Source organism: Tiliqua scincoides, chromosome 2 (genome assembly GCF_035046505.1).
Source record: "Tiliqua scincoides isolate rTilSci1 chromosome 2, rTilSci1.hap2, whole genome shotgun sequence".
NCBI lineage: Eukaryota > Metazoa > Chordata > Lepidosauria > Squamata > Scincidae > Tiliqua > Tiliqua scincoides.
The window spans coordinates 230,812,207-230,838,605 of record NC_089822.1 but is presented as its reverse complement, the minus strand read 5'-3'; the positions used below and the strand labels follow the sequence as shown (position 1 = coordinate 230,838,605).

Genomic DNA, 26,399 nt, shown 5'->3' with positions numbered 1-26,399 from the left:
ATTAGAGTTCTCACTGTATATTGTACAAAACAAATATACACACAAGTATCAAGACTTCAGAAACTTTTCTTAGATGAAGCATTTTGCATTTACTATGCAATATTTACTTGATTACATCTTTGAAAAACCCATTCAGTTATTTTGTTTTGTTAAAAGCCTGTTTCTTTGTATATCATTTTTATGTATGTAAATGACGACAGTGGTCTATAATGGTAGTTGTATTAGATTTCAATATTATTGTATAGCCCAGTACCTTGTGGTCTTTCTCATTGACTCATCTTCTTTCTTTGACATCAGTCAGGTTTTTAACAAAGTATGTATATGGAAATACGTAGGTTGGTGGTTGTCATTTGACTTTTCTGTTTTTGTCAAACTTTTTAACAACTATCTTTCCTTCCCCCTAGAACAATGCCTCTAAGTTGCTCTTGGCAATTATGGAAAGTAGGCATGATAGTGAGAATGCCGAAAGAATCCTTTATAACATGAGACCCAAAGAACTGGTAAGCTTCCCAGCAGATGCTCCAGTTTCCAGCCGTACAAATTAATTTGGTTAGCATGGAGTTGACTTACTGCCAGTTGTGTGACTAACGATCATAGCCTCAGTCTCTTGGAGACTTAGCTCTTTTGTTAACTGAGCTGTACTGTGCTTAGCAAGAAATTGAGAGCGCTTGGGATAATTCAATCAAAAAATGGTGTAAATAATGACTTTGCTTAGCCTGAAAGAAACGAGGTCCTGATCTGACATTATGTCTCAGTGCATTTTATTTTGGAAGAATGGCTGCGTTAATAGCTGTGGCCAACTTCATCAGTTGCATGACGTGGAAGTAGGGAGTTTTTCGGTGATATTTTTTTCCAAAATTTCCTGATTAAAATAGTAAATTGTGGTGTTATGTGTTTTTATCCAAATTCTTATTCAAATTTGTACAAATAGTGCAATAAAACACAATAAGCATTTCTGAACTCTGTCATTTTAGACCATTACCAAACATGTACACATTCTTATTCATTGGTTTTCTTTTTTTAAATTTTTTTATTAATAAACAAACACACATAACACATAACACGACAAAAACACATAACACACTTCACTACATACACAAAAAAGGGTGCAGGAAATCATATATCATTATTATATATCACTAAAATTAATAATTGTTACATATCTCCTAACCAATTTCCTCTTCTAAATTTACCTCTTAATATCATTTTTCATTCATCATTCGTCTATCATATCATATCAAATATAATGTATATATATAATACAATCATCTCAATGCCCTGCCATATATTTCTAAAACTTCATTTTCAACCAAGCATAAAAGGGTTTCCATTGCTCCATTTGTGTCGGTTTTCGTTGTTGGTCCAAAATTTCTGACAGTCTGTCCATTTCCGCCGCATTCATTATTTTCTCTATTAATTCATCTTTCATTGGTATTCTAAAGTCCTTCCAATATCTAGCATATAAGATCCTTGCCACAGTTAAAATCATAATAACCAGGTACATGTCGTTTTCTTTATCTATAACATCTAAAGTAATATTGAACAAAAATAATTCGGGTTTCAGTGGAATAGTAAATCCAACCATCTCTTGTATTAGATTTCTTACCATCCTCCAATAAATTTGCGTTTCTTTACATGTCCACCACATATGATAAAACGTTCCTTCTGTACATTTACATTTCCAACAACTATTTGATATATTCTGTTTCATTTTTACCAATCTTGTTGGTGTCACGTACCATCTATAAAACATTTTATATACATTTTCTTTGAAATTTGTTGCTCTAGTAAGTTTGATATTCATTGGTTTTCAAAAGTGCAGCACCATACAGACAAGCAGAAATTTTTTTTTTTAATCACAGTATACCCCCTTTGCATACCAGAATGGTATAAAATGTGCAAAAAAAGCCACAGAAAGTAATCAGGTCAAGATACAAAAAACACAGAATCGGTGAAAGGCTTCACTGAGCCTTGCTTGATTTTTTCCAAGCTTCTTGGGCCAACACACAGGCAAGCAAGCCCCAGAAAAGCTGTTTACAGAGAGTGGCTTGGGGCAGAGGAGAGCACATTTACCTGATCACAGATCAATACAGATCACAGTTTGGAACTCAATTGCCTCTCCTCTAGACTACAGTACTATGTTGGTACACTACCTGGGCATAACAGAATGACATAAAATTGACAAAAAAAACAACACAAAAAAGTGGTGTTTCATGAAATGAGTGGGGTTTTTTGTGTTTTGGTCTTAATACTATTTTATATCATGATTTGAGCAGAAATTCTCATTATTTTGCATTCTATGTTGCTCACCGGAAAAAACATCCTACGTGGAAGAGGTTGGGAGACATAGATTACACTCTCCTAAGAGAGGGGGCAATCTGTTTTACAAGGCAAGATTTTAGGGTGCAAGTATGCATCCTGGAAGCGAAGTGAAGCTAAGGTTGGAGCATATGAGAGAGCCATCCATCCAAGTAATGGGCAGTTATTTTCTATTGTAAAAAAAAGTCCTGTGAACATCCTCTCCCTCCCTAACAGGATGATAGTAATGATTCAGTGGTTCCGAACAACTAGACTTAGGGCTTCGGAAGCAGTGGTTAGTCTTTTGCCTTTTTCTGTGAAGGTTAAATAGCAGATGGAGATAGGACTGTCTACTCTGGGGTATCAAATTTATTTCAAGAGATTGCTAAGTGTCTTCATAGTTGGTTGAAAATATGTGAGCTAAAATCTCTTTTTATCACGATATTTATTGTGGTATTTAATCAGAAGTGCAGTAAAAAGCATTTAGAGCTTCAAAAGCTCTCTTGTGTTCAGTGTTAGCAGATGACAAAACACAAGTCTGAAATTCCAAAGTACAGGCTGAACGTCTGTAAACTAACCACATTGTGCCTTCGTTATGGCAACAGTCCTAGACGAGAGCATGATGCAATGTAAAATCCAGCAACAATGGGTTGAGCTAAGGATAAAGTTTCAGCCTTTTTTTTGGCTTTATTTTCACTGAGTCAATTGATTTTTGAACTAGTTCCAGTTTCACAGCAATTACAGTGTGCTTAAAGAAATTCAGACTTCTAACCTGAACCAGTTACTGCTACATCCAAGGAGAGGGGAAAAGCAGGGTGAGATGACTTTAGAGGTGTTTCCTTTTCAGAAAGCCTAAGGTGGGATGAAAATCCAAGGTGGACTCCTGCTTTCTGTATGCTTTGACCTTGATTGTGACTTCACAGGTCTCATTTCTGCATTTTAAAGTTTTAAATTGGGAAATCATTTCTTTTCAGGTGGAAGTGATTAAGAAGGCTTATCTGCAAGGTGAGGTTGAGTTTGAAGATGGAGAGAATGGGGAAGATCTTGCTGCATCTCCTAGAAATGTGGGGCATAATATATACATACTAGCCCATCAGGTACATTTGCATTTATATAGAATTTGGGGAAAGTACGGTTTTAGACCAGGGTCTATAGCAGTGATACCCAAGCTTTAGGAGCTCACAGACCACTGAGACAAAAATTGGAAGTTATCGTGCACTACTCCTCTGCACACAAAAAATACAATTAAATTCATAATAATTATAGAATATTTATTAGAGTTATTTTTAGAGATTTCTGGGTTGCTGCTTTTGTTGCCAGCTGTGGCTGCAGGTGATCCGTTCTCTGCTCTCTGGTGGCCTGTTGGGAACCATCTCCCAAGCAAGTGACCCACCCAATGGACTACCAGAAATGGTGGAGAAAGGACTGCCCACAGCCGCGGCTGACACTTCATTGACAGCTACAGATAGTCTGTTCTCTGCTGTCTTGGTGGTCTGTGGGGGAGTACTTGCTCAGTGAGATGCTTGAAGTGATCAAAGGTGATTTTTTTTCCCTGAGATCTCATGGACCACTACTTAGGGTCCCACAGATCACCTGTGGTACCCGGACCACAGGTTGGGAACCAGTCGTCTGTAGCCTGCTTATTCCAGGATGGGCAAGTCCCACAGCCAGGGATTTCTACTCAAGGCTGACCACATTGAGGGATCAAATACTTAATTCATCAAATCTGATTGCTGTTGTCATATGGTACATCTACATACTTATTGTGCTGGGCTACACACCTGACTACTGGAATTGGCATTGGTGGTACAGTCTGCTAGTAGTACGGTTTATACAGCCCTGCCAGGCCTAGTGAATGCGTCCCCCTACCCTGAAAAAACCTGCTTGTCCTGAATTTCTGGTTTACCACTAAAGTGCTCCACTTTCAGTATAGGAAGTTCATAGGCTTTAGGCTACTCCATTGAAAATAGTTTGTCAGTGCTGCCATTCATTCATGTTCACTCAGCACTTGTGCTGGCCAGTGAACTAGTGAGTTAGAAAATGTGAAAAGTATGCAGGGCACACTCTTAGTGAGACATATACCACTATCATCAAATGAGTCATTCATAGCTTTAACTTGGAGTTGTCCCCAATAGCTGCACCCTTGGTAGTCACTGGTAATCAGATCTTGAAAATAAAATCATGCTGCTATGTACAAACCACTCATTTAAAGCAAAGATACCTTTCAGTTTAGCTGCTTTTGAGCAAATAGTTTTTAATTTGAGTTTAGTTTGAGCAAATAGTGTGCTTAGTAGCAAACCAGTATATTTCATGTGACAGTGCTCAGTGTACCTTGATTTATAGATAATCAGAGCTCTGTAGTTTTCATAGATAGATAGCCTTTCCTTGGTCCTTGAAATAGCAGAAGGGGAGGGGTCTAGGTGTTTGTCATCTATTTTTAACAACAGTTTGGGTGAGCGAAGGTTAATACCCTTGATACTAATGGGGATATGGTTTTTTGTGTTTGCAGCCTTTCAGGAGTACACCGTTGTTTCCAATAAATCTGTCATGATGCATCATGCCTCTTCCTTAAGGCATGCGTATTTCTTGTGGAACAGAGTCCCTATAAAAAGGTGTGCAGAAGGAGATTAATCTGTACCACAGTAGTGGTCTTCCATAAATCCTGGCACTTCAACATAAGAACAGCCCCGAGACTAGGCCCATCTAGTCCAGCTTCCTGTATCTCACAGCGGCCCACCAAATGCCCCAGGGAGCACACCACATCAAATACTATTCACATTCAGGAATTGCTTTTCTATAGTTTTGCAATATGAGAGGAGAAAGGAAAAACTTTCTATGCTCTGAACTCTTCCAAATGAGCACTCAGGAGGAGACTGGGAAGCCTTAGATCAGAGTATTTCAAAGTTTGTCCCCCGCTGTACCACTTTGCATGGTCCACCTATTGGAAGTACAGGTGCAACCTATTTATCCACAGATTTTTTATCACGGATTTGTCTCAATGGGGTGGGGGTACTGAAAGTCACACACACCTTTGCCTCTTTTGGCCTGTGCTGGCATCTTGCTCTGTTTCCAGGTAGCCCAAAACACTGCAAAAAGGCTCCGCCTCAGCCAGGCAGGGAAATAGCCCTGGAGCCATGGAAGGGGCTCCCCTTTGGAAGGAACAGTCAGACTTCTGGAGCCCCTGAGGCAGCAGAGAGGCTGAAGAGGGGAGGGGGGGCAGAAAACCTCTGTAGCCAGAACACTTGCAGCAAGGGGGAGCATGCTCTCTCTCTCTCTCACTCACAGGGGCAGGGGTGCTAGTAATAGAGGAGATTGCTTTTAAAAAACCCAGGGAGTGTTTGCCGAATCCCCCCCCCCAGATGGTGCAGGCAATCAAGTCTTCCCAGCAAGCACAAGCAAGCCTTCCCAGCAAGCAAAGCATGAGATTTAGGCTACAATCCTCTCCACACTTTCCTGGGAGTAAGCCCCATTGACTACAATGGGGCTTACTTCTGAGTAGAAACACAGAGGACTGGACTCTTAAAAGCTCAGCATCTCATCTGTGAAAGAAGCGGGGGACAGCTGGCAATGGGGAGGGCTGAGGTCTGAGTACGGAGAGGGGATGGGATTGATAACAGCTGCCTTAGTTTCCTTCCATCCAGACTTGTCAGGCTGCAGCTTATTTGCATAACTCTATGGAATTTACCACAGCGTGTTTTTTGTTAATCACGCCGGGTCATGGAATGGAACTCTCGCAGATAAATAGGCTCCACCTGTACCACTGAAAGTAACTGGCAATGATGTCATTACCAGTTACTTCCTGCTTGGGAGGCCAGACGTGATGCAGCAAACATCAGTGAAAGGCCCAGAGTGGATGGGAGAGCTATTTTCAGAGTGCCAAAAATGCACTGTGTAGCTCTATTTGCCAAGCATCCTACCACTTTGTCAAGTTGCATTTCTGGTCTTGTTGCCAGGCAGTGTGAGTGTGGGGGTCTCGCAAGTGCCCCTGGACACCACCTTAAGTACCACAGAGTACCACTGATTGAGAAACACTGTCTTAGATTATTTAGAGATAGGCAACTTGAACAGGGGTGTAATGAGACTTATGTGGCATTCATTCATGTTATTCTTTGTCATATCAACAGTAGTGAAAAACTTAAAAAGAAGAGGAAAATATGAATTTAGCTTCTACTCTTGTCCCTTTGCTGTGGTTCTAACCCACATCAGATTAATATGGGTTTGAAGTAAAAGCGACTTGCTGTTTGTGAGCTGTCTCAGTAGTTTTCAGTAAACTGGGAGCCATGTGGTACTCTTCCCCTTGCCATAACTATCCATTTATTTCAGCTGGCTCGTCATAACAAAGAGTTGCAGAACATGTTGAAGCCCGGCGGTCAAATAGACAGCGATGAAGCTTTGGAATTCTATGCCAAGCACACGGCTCAGATTGAGGTAAAGACTAAAGCAAATTATGGTTAACCTCTAAGGAAGTGCCAACCAATTCACTGTAGTTCTTCCTGAGATTTTCAGTACTCTAGCAGTAATTACCAGATTCTGTTCTATTGGATAACTAGTTTTAAGGGCAGTTCCTCAGAAACATTGATAGCTTGTCATTCTTCCCATATGTGAAAATAGCTTGCACCTCTTTGTCCTTACATCCAGCAACTATAATTTCCCTGATCTATTATTATTATTGTTATTGTTATTGTTATTGTTATTGTTATTGTTATTGATAATAATAATAATAATAATAATAATAATAATAATAATAATAATAAAGTGTGCCCCTGCTAAAAGGGTAAGAAGCCCTTTTCCAAGTGGGTTCTCTTTAGCGGGGGGGGGGGGTAATTGGCCCTCCTCACCCAAGCCGGGTCATGGAATGGGTCATGGCCGTGTCTGCTGGTGTTCTTTTGCATCTTTTCAGATTGTGAGCCCTTTTGGAAGGGGCTCACTATCCCCAAAGGACTCACTATCCCCTTTGATCATCTGGAGGATGTTGGTTTTTGTAGTCCCTACCTTCCATTTCTGAAACATCAGCTGACCAGACTGAACTCCTTACCATCAATCCAACAATAGCAGTTTTAAAAAAGTTTGCATCACATTTTTAAATATGGGAATGGCCTACTTTTTTGAATCTGTTACAAATTCTCTGTGGGAACCTGAAATATTACTAGTACTAAAGGAAGACCTAAAGCAAGTAATATTAATTAATGAAAATTTAAAAAGTATCTCAGGAAATCAGCAGATCCAGATAACTGAGTTTCAAAAAAATGAAGAAATTGCATTGTTCCCAACAGCCATGCAACTGATCCTTATATATGTTTTTTTTCTTGTTTAGATTGTTAGATCAGATCGTACTATGGAGCAAATAGTCTTCCCTGTACCCAGTATATGTGAATTTCTCACCAAGGAATCTAAATTACGGGTGTACTACACCACCGAGCGGGATGAGCAAGGCAGTAAGATTAATGATTTCTTCTTGAGGTCAGAAGACCTCTTCAATGAAATGAATTGGCAAAAGAAGCTAAGAGGTAAGTTGGTGTTCCTGGAAAGGGCCATTTTTCCAGACAGCATTTCTCAGAGAATAAAATTTTTCTCTGTCTGAGAGGCAGACGACTTCAACTTCCCATGAGATTTTCTTTTATTGTTTTCAAGCAAGCTTTCAACACCACCAAATGTTTTGCTTTCAACATTTTAAATGTCCCCAAAACTGCTTGGCATAAATGTTGGATCTGCCAACTGTCTGTTTCAAGTATTATACTTCACAATTCTTATTTTGAAAACATACATAGGGAAGTGACCCAAAAATTACCCAGGCAGACATCCTTGCAGTGGAAACGACCTGGCATTAATCTGAGATGAATACATGGCCAAGATGGCGCAGGAGGATCCTATTCAGATGGATCTAATGGCCAACGTAGACATGACTTAGGAGGTTCACAATCAGGCTCTCCCATAGGAGTGTTTTGTTTGAGTTGTTTCACATTCCTTAGCATCATGAGGCTGATTCTTTGGACAAGAAAGCAGACTTGAGCTGAAATCTTATACACGCTTTACAAGGGAGCAAGTCTCTGCCTCAGTGGGATTTACTTCTAAGTAAACATGCCTGGATTGCCCTATTGAGGAGTTTTCTGGGTGCTACACAGTTTAAACTGGTGCGGGGGGGGGGGAAGGACACCTAAAAATGCAGAAAAAACTGGGTCCTCTTGCTGCTTAAGCGAATTAAATAGAAAAAATATATTGAGTCATTACAAAATGATGATATCGGTGAAGTGTAAACACAGTGGTACATGTTATTGCAAAAAACACTGAAAACATTTTGTACTCTTTAAGTGATACTCAAAATGAAACTTAAATTGTAAACAGAATGATTATTTCATTCTTCTTCCATCAGTTAGTAGTTGGTGGTGTCCGTTACCTATTTTGGCTGGTTAGTTATTTGTGAGTACATTGTAATGCACGCATAGCCCAATGACTACAAGTTTGGAAGTTCAAAATCAGATAGCCCAGTAGATATTACATTTAGGAGGCAATCCTAACCAACTTTACAGCACTGACATAAGGGCAATGCAACTCCAAGGGAAGGAAACAAACATTGATGTTTCAGACCTCATTGATAAATTAAAGATCAATAAGTCACCGGGCCCTGATGGCATCCACCCAAGAGTTATTAAGGAATTGAAGAATGAAGTTGCAGATCTCTTGACTAAGGTATGCAACTTGTCCCTCAAAACGGCCACGGTGCCAGAAGATTGGAGGATAGCAAATGTCATGCCTATTTTTAAAAAGGGAAAGAGGGGGGACCCGGAAACTATAGGCCGGTCAGCCTAACATCCATACCGGGTAAGATGGTGGAATGCCTCATCAAAGATAGGATCTCAAAACACATAGACAAACAGGCCTTGCTGAGGGAGAGTCAGCATGGCTTCTGTAAGGGTAAGTCTTGCCTCACAAATCTTATAGAATTCTTTGAAAAGGTCAACAGGCATGTGGATGTGGGAGAACCTGTGGACATTATATATCTGGACTTTCAGAAGGCGTTTGACACGGTCCCTCACCAAAGGCTACTGAAAAAACTCCACAGTCAGGGAATTAGAGGACAGGTATTCTCATGGATTGAGAACTGGTTGGAGGCCAGGAAGCAGAGAGTGGGTGTCAATGGGCAATTTTCACAATGGAGAGAGGTGAAAAGCGGTGTGCCCCAAGGATCTGTCCTGGGACCGGTGCTTTTCAACCTCTTCATAAATGACCTGGAGACAGGGTTGAGCAGTGAAGTGGCTAAGTTTGCAGACAACACCAAACTTTTCCGAGTGGTGAAGACCAGAAGTGATTGTGAGGAGCTCCAGAAGGATCTCTCCAGACTGGCAGAATGGGCAGCAAAATGGCAGATGCGCTTCAATGTCAGTAAGTGTAAAGTCATGCACATTGGGGCAAAAAATCAAAACTTCACATATAGGCTGATGGGTTCTGAGCCGTCTGTGACAGATCAGGAGAGAGATCTTGGGGTGGTGGTGGACAGGTCGATGAAAGTATCGACCCAATGTGCGGCAGCAGTGAAGAAGGCCAATTCTATGCTTGGGATCATTAGGAAGGGTACTGAGAACAAAACGGCTAGTATTATAATGCCATTGTACAAATCTATGGTAAGGCCACACCTGGAGTATTGTGTCCAGTTCTGGTCTCCGCATCTCAAAAAAGACATAGAGGAAATGGAAAAGGTGCAAAAGAGAGCGACTAAGATGATTACGGGGCTGGGGCATCTTCCTTATGAGGAAAGTTACGGCATTTGGGCCTCTTCAGCCTAGAAAAGAGACGCCTGAGGGGGGACATGATTGAGACATACAAAATTATGCAGGGCATGGACAGAGTGGATAGGGAGATGCTCTTTACACTCTCACATAATACCAGAACCAGGGGACATCCACTAAAATTGAGTGTTGGGCGGGTTAGGACAGACAAAAGAAAATATTTCTTTACTCAGCGTGTGGTCGGTCTGTGGAACTCCTTGCCACAGGATGTGGTGCTGGCGTCTAGCCTAGATGCCTTTAAAAGGGGATTGGACAAGTTTCTGGAGGAAAAATCCATTATGGGGTACAAGCCATCATGTGTATGCACAACCTCCTGATTTTAGAAATGGGTTATGTCAGAATGCCAGATGCAAGGGAGGGCACCAGGATGAGGTATCTTGTTATCTGGTGTGCTCCCTGGGGCATTTGGTAGGAAGCTGGACTAGATGGGCCTATGGCCTGATCCAGTGGGGCTGTTCTTATGTTCTTATGTTCTTATTGCCTTACCTTGAGGAGGCCTCCATGACTGCCCCCCCCCCCAACTGCAGGATGCAGCACATGCCCTACTGGCACAGCTATTCCAGTGCTGGAAAGTTGGTTAGGATTGTGTCCTTACTTAAGCCACCTTGGGTGCCCTTCGGGGAGAAAGGCTGAATACAAATCCAATAAATAAATAATAAATGTACCCATCTTCAATTATGTATTAGTAAGGCATTCAAAATAGAACTAGTTTAAAAATTTTGTTGTTAAACCACTCAGGAAGCAGTTTAATGTGTGAGACTGGTGCATTTCTATATTAATATAAGCACCTCCAAAAACCTCACAAGAATCCAACTTTTGTCAAATGGCAATGTTACATACTCCTGATTTGTATCTGCTAATGGATCATGTGCATGTGTTTTTGTGAAGTGACAAAAAACAGTCACTTGAATACCTAGCTGCTCAGTTAAATGTTTTTGAACAATTCCCGTAGGTATACTATAATCCTGTTAAATGAAAGCATATTGATTGGAAATGAATGGTTTAGAGATTATTGTGTTCCTCATTAATACTGTAGTAAACCCTGGTTGACCAACTATTTCAGTACCATCAAACTGAGCATTTCTAACTTTTTTGAGATTTGTGCAAAAACAGTGTTCTACTTGGGATAGCTCAGTATCAGCCTTGAATGATAATCAGTTTATCTCTTCCTTTATCAGAACCACCTTAATTTTCAACACAAGTTGCTATTCATGTTAATGTGCTTGAACTGAAATACAGGTCCAATAATACACAGATTTTTTATACACGAATTTGACTCAACACGAATGGCCACTACAAATGAGAAGGAATGTGCTGATCCCTGGAGAAGGGGGAAAATGCATCCCTTTAAAATCACAGTTTAAAAAAACTGCATTACTTACTGTTGTAGAGAGACAGTCATGCAAGCGATTACATGTATAACTTAATTATCCATAGATTTTTCACCCATGGAAAAATCCACAGATTTTTCTATCTAGATGTAATGAGAGAGGCTGAGAAAGGCCCTTTAAATTAAAGGAACAATAGCCTCGTTAATGCAAGAGGGCAGCCAGCTGGCATCATTCTCTCTCTGGGCAGCCTCAGCTTCTCTCCAAGGCAGCAATCCCTCCCTTCCCCCTGGGCACATGAAAGAGAGATAATCACTTTGCTCTGGGCGAAGGGAGGGGTCACTGGCTCAGACTGAAGCCTTTCTAAGTGTCTGGAGAGAGACTGATTGGTGGATTGTCTTCTAATATCTTACATCACAAAGGTCAGCAAGGCTGTTTTTATATCACCAGCAAAAGGACATTGTTTTATAAATGTATTTTCTTTAAGGTAATTTTTTGCCATTCACATGAGTTCTGGGAACAAAACCCTCACAAATAATGAGACTCATCCTGTAATATTTTTATTTATTTTTCATATTTTTATATGGCCCTTCTTCCCAACAGCTCAGGATGGTGTAGGCAGATGCTCCCCTCCTTTTGTCCTCACAACAACCCTGTGAGGTAGGTGAGACTGAGAGAAAGTGATTGGCCCAAGGTCACCCAGGAAACTTCATGGTTGAGAGGGAATTTGAACCTGGATCTTCCAGGTCCAAGTCCACCTCCCAAACCACTACACCACCCTGACTCTCTAATAGCTTTGACTATGTGTATTTAATTAGTTTTTGTGGCTACTTTCATGAAGTTTTTTTTTTTTTACTGAAAAAGAAAATCCCAGGTTAAGTTACTTTTAAATGTCTTTGGCATGAGCTTAACTCGCCCATTGATATTCACGGGCATTAAACATGCTTTACTTTGGCTAGATAAAGCCCCCTGTAATACATTTTGTTTTTGTCTGATGAATTCATTAATTTCATTTCCTAATGGGGTTAGTGTTCAGAGGAAGGCTTCAAGAAGCATGAGTGAAACAGTTCTTGGGTATGTTCAGAAGCTCTAGATATAGAGTGTCCTTTCGCAGAAAGAAACTAATCTGCTCAGTATTTCATTCTTCTTAGATGGGTATCAGTTCCTATATATAGTATGCAAGAATCTAGCCTAATCCTGTGAGGAAGGTCCCTCACAACTATTAATCCTCATCTTACATAAGACACTAAGATGCATACATGACAGGAAATTTTAAAAGCAGGAGATCTGTAAAATCTTGGCTTTCTCGTTTAGCCAAGGAGGAGGATAGTATCTGTGGTAGTGGTGGGGAAATATTTAGTTTGGCCTGTCAGTTATGGATTTTAGTTTTGTTAATATTGCCATTGATTGGTGTGTCTTGTTTTACATCACTTTGTTTTAGTGTAGGGTACCTTGGGTCACACTTAGCAGAAAAAGGTGAGATGGAAATGTTATAGAAAAGAGAAGAATGGACATTTTCGCCACCATCCCACCCCTTTGCCTGTTTTGTGAATCTTTTTATTCTTCTTCTTCTTTGGAGCAATCTGTTACTTGATTGCTACTACCACTTCTGAAGCAAGGCTGCATATTTTATGTTGCATGAATGTGATTTTATAGCACTGTTGTTGCATAAGGGGATAATATGTGAATTTATGAAATATGACACTGTTTCATGCTTAGTGGTCCATTTAATCCAGTATTGTCTCCTTTGGACTTCTGAAGCCTCAGTGTGACCGTGAGGGTATCTTTCTCCTCATCCCTAGGGGCAGCTCAGCTTCAAAGGTGACTGATAGTGGGACATGGTGCTGGGTCAGGGAAGAGTAGGCTGGTCTGACTCAACTGGTGATGCCTTATAGTCTCTTTTATTTGAGGTCAAATTATCAACAAAAGGGAAGGGTTGGTCTCGGCAGGAAGCAGGATGATTCTCTGAGCCTCATGGGTTCCTTCACCCATGATTATCCCCATCTGTGAGACTTTCCTTTAATGCTGGCACCTATGTGGATGCTCACTGCCTCTCTCAGGATAGGGATTGGTGTGGGTACTCAGGTTCCAGCCAAGTTCCGACTGCAGGACTAGGACAGAGTTTCCCGCTGTTGGATCTTCCCCATCAGCAGTCAGAGGGCGTCCAAATGCACAGTCTGTAGCTCTAGCATGGCTGATGATAACCTGTCCTGACCCTTTCAGGGGGCTATAACCAGGAGAGATATCCTTTTAGAGTCCTCCTCCCTACTGCCACTGATCCAGCTCATCCAGGGGCTCGCCCTTCTCTCACTTCTGCTGCTTCCTCCAATACTGCAGCTATCCTCCTGGTTCTAGAGATGAGGACCTCTTCTCCCTCTCTATTCTCTTCTACTTCTTCCTCCTTTCTTTGTTCTTCATCCTTTCTTCTCCTTGTCTCTCCTGCCTCTTTCTCTCCTTCACTCTCCTTATGCATGTTCCTGTGTGTCCTCTCCTCTTTACATAAGAACATAATAAGAGCTCCTCTGGATCAGGCCAAAGGCCCATCAAGTCCAGCTTTCTGTATCTCATAGTGGCTCACTAAATGCTTCAGGGAGCACACAAGATGACAGAACCTGCATCCTGGTGGCCTCCCTTGCATCTGACATTCTGAGTTAACCTACTCCTAAAATCAGGAGTTCACACATAACTATCATGACTGGTAACCCGTGATGGACTTTTCCTCCAGAAATCTGTCCAATTCTTTCTTAAAGGCATCTAAGCAAGATGCCATGTAGCAAGGGGTTCCACAGACTAATTACAAGCTGGGTAAAGAAATATTCTTTTTTTGTCTGTCCTAACTCTCCCAGCACTCAATTTTAGTGGATGTCCCTGATTCTGGTGTTATGCAAGAGGGAAAAGAACATCTCTCTATCCATTCTGTCCTTCCCCTGCATAATTTTGTATGTCTCAATCATTTTCCCCCTCAGGCGCCTCTTTTCTGTATTGAAGAGCCCCAAATGCTGTAGCCTTTCCTCCTAAGGGAGGTGCCCCAGCCCAGTAATCATTTTGGTTTCTCTCTTCTGCACTTTTTCCATTTTCTCTATGTCCTTTTTGAGATGTGGTGACCAGAACTGGACACAATACTCCAGGTGTGGCCTTACCATCGATCTGTACAACGGCATCATTAGCTATCTTATTCGCAATACCTTTTCTAATGGTCCCCAAGCGTGGAATTAGCCTTCTTCACAGCTGCCACACATTGGGTCGACACTTTCATCAAGTTGTCCAACAGCACCCCAAGATCTCTCTCCTGATCTGTCACAGACATCTCAAAACCATTAACCCTGTGGTTCTCACACATTTAGCACCGGGACCCACTTTTTAGAATGAGAATCTGTCAGGACCCACCAGAAGTGATGTCATGATCAGAAGTGACAGTATAAAGCAGGAAAGTTTTTAACAATCCTAGGCTGCAATCCTACTCACACTTACCCAGGGGTAAATCCCATTTACTATCATTGTTAAAAGAATATACATAGTAGCTTATTAAAAGTACAGGTCTGTAACATTTCCCCAGATGCAGTCACAGACCATGGTAGCATCAAGTCTAATATAGTAAAAATAAAATATTGAAATGGATGAGGACCCACCTGAAATTGGCGACCCACAGTTTGAGAAACACTGCATTAACCTATATGGAAAGTTTTGATTCTTTGCCCCAGTGTGCATGATTTTACATTTACTTACACTGAAACGCATCTGCCATTTTGCTGCCCATTCTGCCAGTTCGGAGAGATCCTTCTGGAGTCTTCACAATCTCTTCTGGTCTTTACTGTTCGGAAAAGTTTGGTGTTTTCCGCAAACTTGGCCACCTTGCTGCTTATCCCTGTTTCCAGATCATTTATGAACAGATTGGAAAGCACCAGTCCCAGGACAGATCTTTGGGGCGCACCACTTTTCACCTCTCTCCATGGTGAAAATTGCCCATTGTTACCCACTCTCTGTTTCCTGGTCCTCAACCAGTTCCTAATCCCGGAGAGGACCTGCCCTCTCATTCCCTGACTGTGAAGTTTCCTCAGCAGCCTTTGGTGAGGGACTGTTTCAAATCCCTTCTGAAAGTCCAGATCTATAATGTTCACGGGTTATCTTGCATCCACATGTCTGTTGACCTTTTCAAAAAATTCTGAAAGGTTAGTGAGGCAAGACTTACCCTTATAGAAACCATGCTGATTCTCCCTCAGCAAGGTTTGTTCCTCTTTCTTTCCCCATCCCCCTTGCTTCATTGTTGCTGGACTGCTGCCCAGCCCCTTGATAGTGAGAAAACTGGCAGCTGGTGCCTTGCTGGCTCCTTCTACCCTGCCCCTCTCCCACAGCTGGCTAGAACGTGGCGGTGATGTCGCTGCCGACCACCATAGCAACTGCTAGGCTTGCTGCTCCTACCATGCAGGCAGTTCAGGAACCACAGCCTACACTAGGTCATTGATCTTTCTCATCAGAGATACCTGAGATCCTGTTCACTGGCAACGCCAGGGACTGCAATGAAATTGTATACATGCATTACATGTGCTTTCCATTGACCTATGCCTGCTGCCCTTGCAAGATTGCAAGGACAAATTATATTTGAGGCATACTTTCTCTGACTACTCAGCCAAGGCCCTGTTGATTATACAAGCATCAGCATTACTAAGAGAATTTGGTCATAACAAATAACTTGAACACAACATCCACGGTGGTGTTAGCCCATTGTACCACTATCACAGCTTCCCATTCATAACTGAATTAGGAGCATCATTCTACTGTTCAAGAAATAATATACAACTAGAATTGGCACTGGTTGAAGCTCTGAATGCTGCACATGAACAGATATTGATAGTCTGGCATGCCATTCAGGGAAAAGCACACTGGAAGGCCAACACCTTAATGAAGGGCTGACAGAGCTCTGCAAGTTTAGAGGATTTAAAGATGACACATTAGCTTCCAGGAGAGAAGAAGGTGGAAAGCTTGTTGAGAGATTAACTGAAGTTAGGGTGAAATGTAGGACTTTTTCAGACAATTCTTCATTTTGTAGAAACATTCAGTCCATACTAAGATGTTGTAGATAAGCCAACATTTTGAACATATTATTCTAGTCTTCTAGCCAAAGTTTGGTGGTATTGAGTAATGATGGGTCACCATATACAACTGGTGATTACATTTGGTTTGGTGGATAACAATTTAGCAAACCTGCTTGAAGGACAAAAATATTCCACTACTGTTGTGCTTATCACTTTGTAGTCTGCTCTGAAAGCCAGCTCAAGGGTCCCATATTGGGGCAGAAGGGCAATATAACTTGGGCTGCAGTCCTATACATGCTTACCTGGGAGTAAGTTTCATTAAACTCAGTGGGGCTTCCTTCTGAGTAAGCACGTCTAGGATTGTGCTGTAAACACAGTTAGTGTCTGCTTCCTTAGGCAAAACTTTGCTTTTACACCTTTGTATTCTTCTGAGTTTGCTTTTTTTGGCATTTTCATCTTTACTGTAGTATTGTGAGAAATCTTGTGTTTTTACCTCATTCAGTTAGAATTTGATAATACATGAATCATCACGCATGATGAAGCAACCACTCCCACAAACCCAGATAGGGCTTGAGAAGAAAATACAGCAAGCCAGTTGCAGACAGTCAAAGAGGGCAAAGTGCTGTGGGATACAGGCACATTCTGAAATGGTTGTCTTTTAATACATAACTAATTCTTGCTCTCGTGGAACTTGTAAACTAAGTAGTATATCAAAAGCTAGTTTTTATTTAATGTGGCCTTTCACCTGAAAGAGCTCCTTTATGAATCAGAAATGCCCTGAACTTATGGACACTCCAGGAACAATTAAAATCAAGTAATAAAGTTTACTTCAGTTAGTACTGTGTGATTCTAGGAAAAGCTGGCAGTACTTTGGTCTTGGGGATTTATTTCCTTGTTTAAAAGAATCTGAAATATTTGAATCCCTTGCAAACATTCTTCTTTTTGTTTACAGCTCAGCCTATATTATATTGGTGCTCACGCAACATGTCCTTCTGGAGCAGTATTTCTTTTAACCTTGCAGTCCTCATGAATCTACTGGTAGCATTTTTCTATCCATTTAAAGGAATAAAAGGAGGTACGAGTATTTTCCAGGTTGTGAAATGTACTTTTAAAAATTAAATCTTGTTGGCATCCTTCAGTCTCGGAAGACTATGGTGTCACGCTCTGAATGGTGGTTCTGGAACAGAGTGTCCTCTCCAGTGTGCGAAGCCTGGGTAAAGTAGGTATGGAGGATAGGCTGTTACCCATGCAGCAAATCCCCCCTCTCCACGTCGCTGAAATGGTCCAATGGAAAGGCAGAGGCCAATACAGTTGGTTCCAGCGGCGTCACAGGAGTTGGCAGAACGTGACTGTGTTCAGCCATGAACTGCCTCAGGGACTCCGGCTCCGGATTTTGCCTCAAGGTTGACTCCTGAAGCCTTTTCCATAATTGGCTGTAGCCACAAGGCAGTGGAGGTTTGGGATAAGAGTTTTCCTTCTCTCAGATGAGCTGCCTTCCCAGGCTGACGAGTCCCATCTACCCGGTGGCTGTTTAGTCGCCTCTTACGACAAGTACAGCCAAACTAAGGGCCTATTCTTATCCCCAGCCCCCAGGGGAAGGGGGATAAGGTAAAAATTAAATGGGACGCCCATATTAAACGTCTGTTTCGGTGGAGTGGGGGACTTTTGGTGACTGTGGTGTTATGCACGCTCCACTTTCCTAAGCAGTGAGCACTAAAAGTTAGTTTCCTTTGGTGGAGAGAGCATTTGGAGACTTAAAGTATCTTTCTAATATCAGTTTTATTTACAAATATGCAAACTGAGAATAGTTGGGAACAAAAACTCTAACAAAAGGCAACATGACTGCTAGACTGGCTTGGATTCCCAGAACAAAGTGTCGGCCTGCAGGGCAGTTCCAATTCAGATGATTCACAGCATTTAACCTCTTTTTCTAAGTCCAAACTACTTCTAGCTGTGTCTTTATTCCACCTCCTCCCCAAAAGCTGCAACAAATGTATAATCTGTCTCAGGGCACAGACTACATACAAAGCAGTTTTGTATACTTTGAGAAGTCTGTTGGAACGCTACTTGTTTCAGGGTTCAGATAGTTATCTCTGAAATTTGAAAAGGTGATGGGGAAAAAAAATGAATAAGAGTTACAGGCTGTTTTGGTATTTTGTTCTTCTTGAAGGCAGATTTCTGCTTGTGTGTGAGTAGGCCATGAGCAGGCAAAGCACTTCTTACCTATGCAAGTGAGACTTGACCATTTCTGTCTATGGCTTCCAAGTGCTTCCAAATCTCTTTTTGCCATAATCGGCAATGAAAGGTTCCTATTCAAGCATTCTGGATTACTGTCATTATTTACATCAGTGTTGTAGCTATGGGGGGGGGGATGCTAAGTACTACAGGCTCTGCAACGCCCCATGTAAGCAGCCCCTCCCACTTGCCATCGGAACCATTCCGGGCAGTGATGACAATGCACAGGAGCACCTGCACATTTCAGTCACTGCCTGGAATGGCTCAGATGGCGAGTGGGAGGGACCGCTTCCATGGCGTGCTGCGGAGTCTGCAGTACCCCTCCCTCCCCGTAGCCTCACCACTGATTTATATATTAAAATTTGCTCTTTTTGAAACAATGCAAAAACCTTTTTACTCGAGGTGGAAAATGGGATGAGTGTACACACCACAAACAGAAATCCCCTTTTATAAAACTGCTTTCAATTCTCTGAGAAAAGAAAAAAAAATTGTTGCCAGCTTTAAGTTAGTTGGTGTGTTGAATTAGAACACTGTGAAACAGCATTCCTAGCTAGGATTTTACTTAGTCTTGAACAAATTTTTTTAATCCATGCTTGTTAATATTCCATAACAAACTATTCTTATGGTATGCTTTATAAAATACAAGGAGGAACAACCTTATATGAGTGCACATTAGTTATTTGTGCCAGTAATACATTTATTAATCTAAGTATCCTTATGGATAGCCATTTGCCAGTTTCAAAATCGTAATCAACCGGCTGCTAAGTAAGTAATACTGAATGGGAATTGGAAAAGGGCATTTATGTAGCTAAATGTGACTGTGTTGTATTAAGACAAGCAAGATTGTTTTTTGTTTTCAGAAAGTTGGTTAAAACCTTTCTGTTCCAGTAAGTCTTGCGTGGGGCGAGAAGGACTTGCTGATCAGTTTGCTGGCATACGTTTCCTGGAATCTGTGGACACATTTTTATGTTCTTGTTCTACTGCTGCCAATTTGTAGCTTTATATATTTTTGGGGGGTATAGTTTTGGTTTTGGGGGTGTTCATTATCAGTATTGAAAGATTCATTGACTTGTGTTAGCAGAATATACATGTTAAAATAATGAGGTGTGTGTGTGTTTGTGTTTTCCTTTTCAGGTACACTTGAGCCTCATTTGTCAGGCTTACTCTGGACAGCCATGCTGATATCATTGGCCATCGTTATCGCCTTACCTAAGCCCCATGGCATTAGAGCTTTAATAGCTTCCACAATATTACGGCTAATATTTTCAGTAGGCTTACAGCCAACATTATTTCTTCTGGGGGCTTTCAATGTAAGTATGAAATAGGATTCTGTGAACCTTTGTTGTCTAGTACCATTAAAAATTCTTGGTATGCTAATATGCTCCAGTTCCGTATTGTGCCCAAAAACAGTTCTCCAAAAAGAGTATTAATTTTTTTATTTGTATTCCCTTTTTCTTGAAAACATGCAAAGAAGGGTGTGTGAATATGTGTGTACAATTTTTTTAAATATACAATGAAATCATAAAACAATAAAATACTGGCAGTAGCAATAAAAAGCAAACAATATAGGTACATAATTAATTATTAATATTAATGTCCATATAATTAGTTATATTGATATTAATATTTTATATAATTAATATTAATATATTGAAATAATAAGAAATATTATTAATATTAATATTATTAATGGAATATTGAAACTGTTTTATTGTATATTTGCTGCAGTGCCCTTTGTTCATTTTTTGGTCAGCAATAAGTATTTTTTTTTAGCATTAATCTTCTTTGTGCTTTTGCTCTACAGGTTTGTAACAAAATAATATTTTTGATGAGTTTTGTTGGTAACTGTGGAACCTTCACTAAAGGGTACAAAGCCATGATAATGGACGTCGAGTTTCTTTATCATCTACTTTACCTCCTTATTTGTGCAATGGGGCTTTTTGTTCATGAATTTTTCTATAGTTTGTTGGTAAGTGTATAATCCATGTAGTTGTGGGTGGTTGTGTGGTTACTTTGCATGATGTTAAATACATCTAAAATGGCTTCAGTGGGGATTGCAGTAATTGCAAGGGGGTTGCAGTAAAATCTCCTGAAGTAATTATCCACTCTGAGTGTGATCCAGCAAACTGCACAATAAGTACTGCCAACCCAAAGAAGCTGTGAACACCTACTTCTCAAACAGCAGCATGATTCCCACTCCAGTCCACATAGTAAACTTACCACTTTTTAAATGGAGGGAACTTTCCTTATCGGTTTGTGATTTGGTATAGTGTTGTTCAAAGAAAAAAGTAAAAAATCCCATTAGGTCAGTTGTCCCAAACTTACTGCTGCCATGACACCCCACCCTACTGTTGGCGTGGAGCTCAGCATTTGAAAGTAGTCAGCAGTGACACAATGACATCACCACCACTTCCAGGTTTGAGACTATGATGGGACCCTAGAAATGGCAGTAAGAGGCTCAGGGTGAGTAGGCTATTCGGACACTGAAAACCATGTGCAGGAGCTCTGCCCGCAGCTCTGCTGCTCTGCAGTCTTCAGTGGCATGTTGCGGTTTTGCTGCTGAGCGATTTGCGTCCCGCGTTGCCCCTGAGCACTTGCTACACTGCCCCACAGAGCAACACCTCACAGTATGGGAACTGCTGCACCAGGTATTCCCAAGTGCTCTCTTTGGATCCCAATGTCTGTGTGAAATGGCTACCTTTCAGAGGATAAAGAGCAACAAAGCTGACTAGATCAATTGTGCAGGTTTGTGACAGATAAGGGTGGACCTACACATTATAAAGAAAATACCAGTGATGGGGCATTTCCTTTGGTTCAGTTCATAATCACCTCACTAGCCGAGAGCTTTCATAGCAAGAGTTTGTAAAAAAAAAAAAACAAGTTGACAAACCTTGGTTTTCTGAGAGTGTTTTCCCAGCTCATAATATTGCTGCACACTTAATGATGGTAGCATGCCTTATTGTATTGCTCTTTTGGAATTGTAGTTCCCAGCTATTCCCAGCTATAGCAGATCACTTCTTGGAAATTCAGTTCCCACCCTGAAGTGAACAGATCTGGAAAAAAGAATGGGTCTGAGGTTAGAGCTGGATGGGAGGCAGTAGCCACAAAAAATATTTGCCAGAAACAACAGAGAGAATTGGTTTAAAAAAGAGAAGTTACTTGTCAAACAAAAGGCTGCTTTGTCCAGTGGTCTGGTCATGCAGTTCGCAGCAATCAGCAAGAGCTCCAGAAAGGACAAGAGGTTTAATATGCAATAACTGTTGTCCATGTACCTACAAAGCAGCTAGCTTTTGGAACCTACTGTTGAGTCAGAGAAGAACTCTTTAAAAAAAAAAAATCTACCCTACCTTCCATTAAAAAGTTCTGAGCTGGTCAACAAAGAATATTAAAAAAAATAAGCAATTTATAATAAGATTCGATGATTTAAAATACTTGGAGACATGGGGATCCAATGCTTTAGCAACAGACAGCATAACTTTCCAGCCCTAAAACCTGGTGCAATAGGCAAGTCTTGAGCATCGACTTAAAACTGGAGAGAACACCACCTACCCTTCCTGAAGTAGAGTTCCTCCAACTGTCACTGAGAAGTCTTTCTCCTGTTTGTACATCAGCCAAGCCTCATTCAGTGATGGCACATGGAGCAGAACCTCCCCTGAGAATCTTAATGGATGGGTAGGTTTATATGGAAGAAGGCAGTCCTTGAGGATCCAAGCCATGTATGTGGTGAAAGTAACAACCAGTACTTTGACTTGGACCTGGAAATGGATGGAAAGCCACTGAGTTTCTGCAGCACAGGAATAAAATTTTCCCCATCAGCAATCTGGCTTCAGCATTCCAATTAACTTGCAGTTTCTCAATACTTTTCAAGCACAGTCCTATGTAGAACAAGTTGCAGTAGACAAGAAGTGTGACCAAAGCATGGATAACTGTGGCCAGGTATGCTTTTTAAGAAGAAGTCTGCTGCTGGGGAAAAGAACTGCTGGTCATGGCTGTCACCTGCTCCTCTTGGAGTTGGGCTAGATTCAAGAGCTCATCCAGAATGCTCTTTCCCTGCTCTTTCAGAATGAGGCCTCTACTCCATCAAGAAGAAGCTGAATTTCCACTCCAGGCTCAGCTTCCTACTTATCATCTGCCACTCCATCTTGTCTGGATCACATTTCAGTTTTTGTCTGGTCCCTCACCACTACCAGGTTGGCGGTGGTGATGGATGCTTCCAAATTCATAATACAGCCAATTGTAACAAGTTGTACAAACTTGTATTAGTAACTACAGTAGCAGTGCTAGGGGGTTAAGGTCAGTGAATACTCACTAGTGAATACAGGATTCCCAGCATTGTGAGCAAATTCAGAGGTGGTGTTGGTAGGATTAAATCTGCAGACAGAAAGAATGTGTTTAAGCTTCCTCTGCCTTCCTATTCTCCCCTGCAAGAGTTCTTCCTCCTACCACTTCCAAGTTCTCCCCCAAGGCATTTCCCCGAGACACTCGGAAACCCAAAATAAACCCTGCTGATGGAAACAGTTGGCAGATTTACAGGGGATAATTCATGGGCATGGGTGGAAAGGTAAGCTAGTGGTTCTTAACTTCTCCCTTCTCGCTTGCAAATGTCCCCTCCACCTCTACATTCCTGCTACCTTGGCAAATACAGATTTTGGAACATATGTTTACTAAGGCAGCATGTAATTCCAACCAAGATGGATTAACTTCAGTAGAGCTGAAGGGTGACTCACTGCCTTTGGTTCTGGCCCACTGTCTCCTGAAACAGGTTTAGTTTCTGAGGCTGCAGATTTTCCATTAGGCTACACTGTGGCTTTCCACTGGTGCACTTATTATTCATATGGGGATTTCCATGTCAAATTCCAAACTACAATTGTACTTCTATTCAGCTGTACACTATATGAAGGGTCTCAATGCGTGGATGAGACGGTGGTGTAGGGAGGAGGGGTTTAGATTCGTTAGGCACTAGGGAACGTTTTGGGACAAGCGGGGCCTGTACAAGAGGGACGGGCTCCATTTGAACCAGAATGGGACCAGACTGCTGGCGCATAACATTAAAAAGGTGGCAGAGCAGCTTTTAAACTGATCCCTGGGGGAAGGCCGACAGGAGCCGAGGGGCATCCAGTTCGGGACTCCTCATCCCTATGGGATGAGGATGGGGAGGTTAGAGAACAATAAGACAAAGGCAGGGTAGGAGAAGAAATTGGGAAAGGTAGGGTGATGGGATGTGATAGACGGTTTGGCACAATGAGAGGATGCGGGGACAAAGGAGCGAATAAGCAGCCCATCCTGGGGCATTCCGTGTATAAATGCTTTTATGCGAATGCCCGAAGTCTACGAGCAAAGGTGGGAGAACTGGAATGTCTGGTGACAAGGGAAAATATTGACATAGTGGGCATAACGGAAACCTGGTGGAATGCGGAGAATCAGTGGGATACCGCAATCCCGGGCTATAAACTCTACAGGAGGGACAGGCAGGGGCGTATTGGAGGTGGGGTGGCCCTTTATGTTAAGGAAGGGATAGAATCCAGCAAAGTAGAGATTGAAGGTGGGTCCGACTCCACCGTAGAATCTCTGTGGGTTAAATTACCAGGCTTGTGCAGCGACGTAATACTGGGGGCGTGCTATCGTCCTCCAGACCAGAAATCGGATGGGGACCTTGAAATGAGGAAACAGATCAGGGAGGTGACAAGGAGGGACAGGGTTGTAATCATGGGGGACTTCAATTATCCTCATATTGACTGGGTCAATTTGTGTTCTGGTCACGATAAGGAAACTGGATTTCTTGACGTGCTAAATGACTGTGGCTTAGATCAGCTAGTCACGGAGCCCACCAGAGGACAGGTGACTCTGGATTTAATTTTGTGTGGTACGCAGGACCTGGTTAGAGATGTAAACGTTACTGAGCCATTGGGGAACAGTGATCATGCTGCGATCCGTTTTGACGTGCACGCTGGGGGAAGAATACCAGGCAAATCTCTAACAAAAACCCTTGACTTCCGATGGGCGGACTTCCCTCAAATGAGGAGGCTGGTTAGAAGGAGGTTGAAAGGGAGGGTAAAAAGAGTCCAATCTCTCCAGAGTGCATGGAGGCTGCTTAAAACAACAGTAATAGAGGCCCAGCAGAGGTGTATACCGCAAAGAAAGAAGGGTTCCACTAAATCCAGGAGGGTGCCCGCATGGCTAACCAGCCAAGTTAGAGAGGCTGTGAAGGGCAAGGAAGCTTCCTTCCGTAAATGGAAGTCTTGCCCTAATGAGGAGAATAAAAAGGAACATAAACTGTGGCAAAAGTAATGTAAGAAGGTGATATGGGAGGCCAAGCGAGACTATGAGGAACGCATGGCCAGCAACATTAAGGGAATAATAAAAGCTTCTTCAAATATGTTAGAAGCAGGAAACCCGCCAGAGAAGCGGTTGGCCCTCTGGATGGTGAGGGAGGGAAAGGGGAGATAAAAGGAGACTTAGAGATGGCAGACAAATTAAATGAGTTCTTTGCATCTGTCTTCACGGCAGAAGACCTCGGGCAGATACCGCTGCCCGAACGGCCCCTCCTAACCAAGGAGTTAAGTCAGATAGAGGTTAAAAGAGAAGATGTTTCAGACTTCATTGATAAATTAAAGATCAATAAGTCACCGGGCCCTGATGGCATCCACCCAAGGGTTATTAAGGAATTGAAGAATGAAGTTGCAGATCTCTTGACTAAGGTATGCAACTTGTCCCTCAAAACGGCCACGGTGCCAGAAGATTGGAGGATAGCAAATGTCACGCCTATTTTTAAAAGGGAAAGAGGGGGGACCCGGGAAACTATAGGCCGGTCAGCCTAACATCCATACCGGGTAAGATGGTGGAATGCCTCATCAAAGATAGGATCTCAAAACACATAGACGAACAGGCCTTGCTGAGGGAGAGTCAGCATGGCTTCTGTAAGGGTAAGTCTTGCCTCACGAACCTTATAGAATTCTTTGAAAAGGTCAACAGGCATGTGGATGCGGGAGAACCCGTGGACATTATATATCTGGACTTTCAGAAGGCGTTTGACACGGTCCCTCACCAAAGGCTACTGAAAAAACTCCACAGTCAGGGAATTAGAGGACAGGTCCTCTCATGGATTGAGAACTGGTTGGAGGCCAGGAAGCAGAGAGTGGGTGTCAATGGGCAATTTTCACAATGGAGAGAGGTGAAAAGCGGTGTGCCCCAAGGATCTGTCCTGGGACCGGTGCTTTTCAACCTCTTCATAAATGACCTGGAGACAGGGTTGAGCAGTGAAGTGGCTAAGTTTGCAGACGACACCAAACTTTTCCGAGTGGTGAAGACCAGAAGTGATTGTGAGGAGCTCCAGAAGGATCTCTCCAGACTGGCAGAATGGGCAGCAAAATGGCAGATGCGCTTCAATGTCAGTAAGTGTAAAGTCATGCACATTGGGGCAAAAAATCAAAACTTTAGATATAGGCTGATGGGTTCTGAGCCGTCTGTGACAGATCAGGAGAGAGATCTTGGGGTGGTGGTGGACAGGTCGATGAAAGTGTCGACCCAATGTGCGGCAGCAGTGAAGAAGGCCAATTCTATGCTTGGGATCATTAGGAAGGGTATTGAGAACAAAACGGCTAGTATTATAATGCCGTTGTACAAATCGATGGTAAGGCCACACCTGGAGTATTGTGTCCAGTTCTGGTCGCCGCATCTCAAAAAAGACATAGTGGAAATGGAAAAGGTGCAAAAGAGAGCGA

At 42.1% G+C, this 26,399-nt stretch overlaps 1 protein-coding gene across 1 annotated transcript in view; it reads left to right on the top strand.

Moving 5' to 3' along the window:
- ITPR1 (inositol 1,4,5-trisphosphate receptor type 1) overlaps positions 1–26,399 on the top strand; it is a 281,488-nt gene that overhangs the window by 221,546 nt on the left and 33,543 nt on the right. The window contains exons 45-51 of the mRNA XM_066617382.1: positions 405–500; positions 3,273–3,395; positions 6,622–6,726; positions 7,613–7,805; positions 17,396–17,518; positions 19,813–19,988; positions 20,483–20,647. Of these exons, the coding sequence (XP_066473479.1) occupies positions 405–500; positions 3,273–3,395; positions 6,622–6,726; positions 7,613–7,805; positions 17,396–17,518; positions 19,813–19,988; positions 20,483–20,647 (981 nt within the window). The remainder of the gene's footprint in view (positions 1–404; positions 501–3,272; positions 3,396–6,621; positions 6,727–7,612; positions 7,806–17,395; positions 17,519–19,812; positions 19,989–20,482; positions 20,648–26,399) is intronic.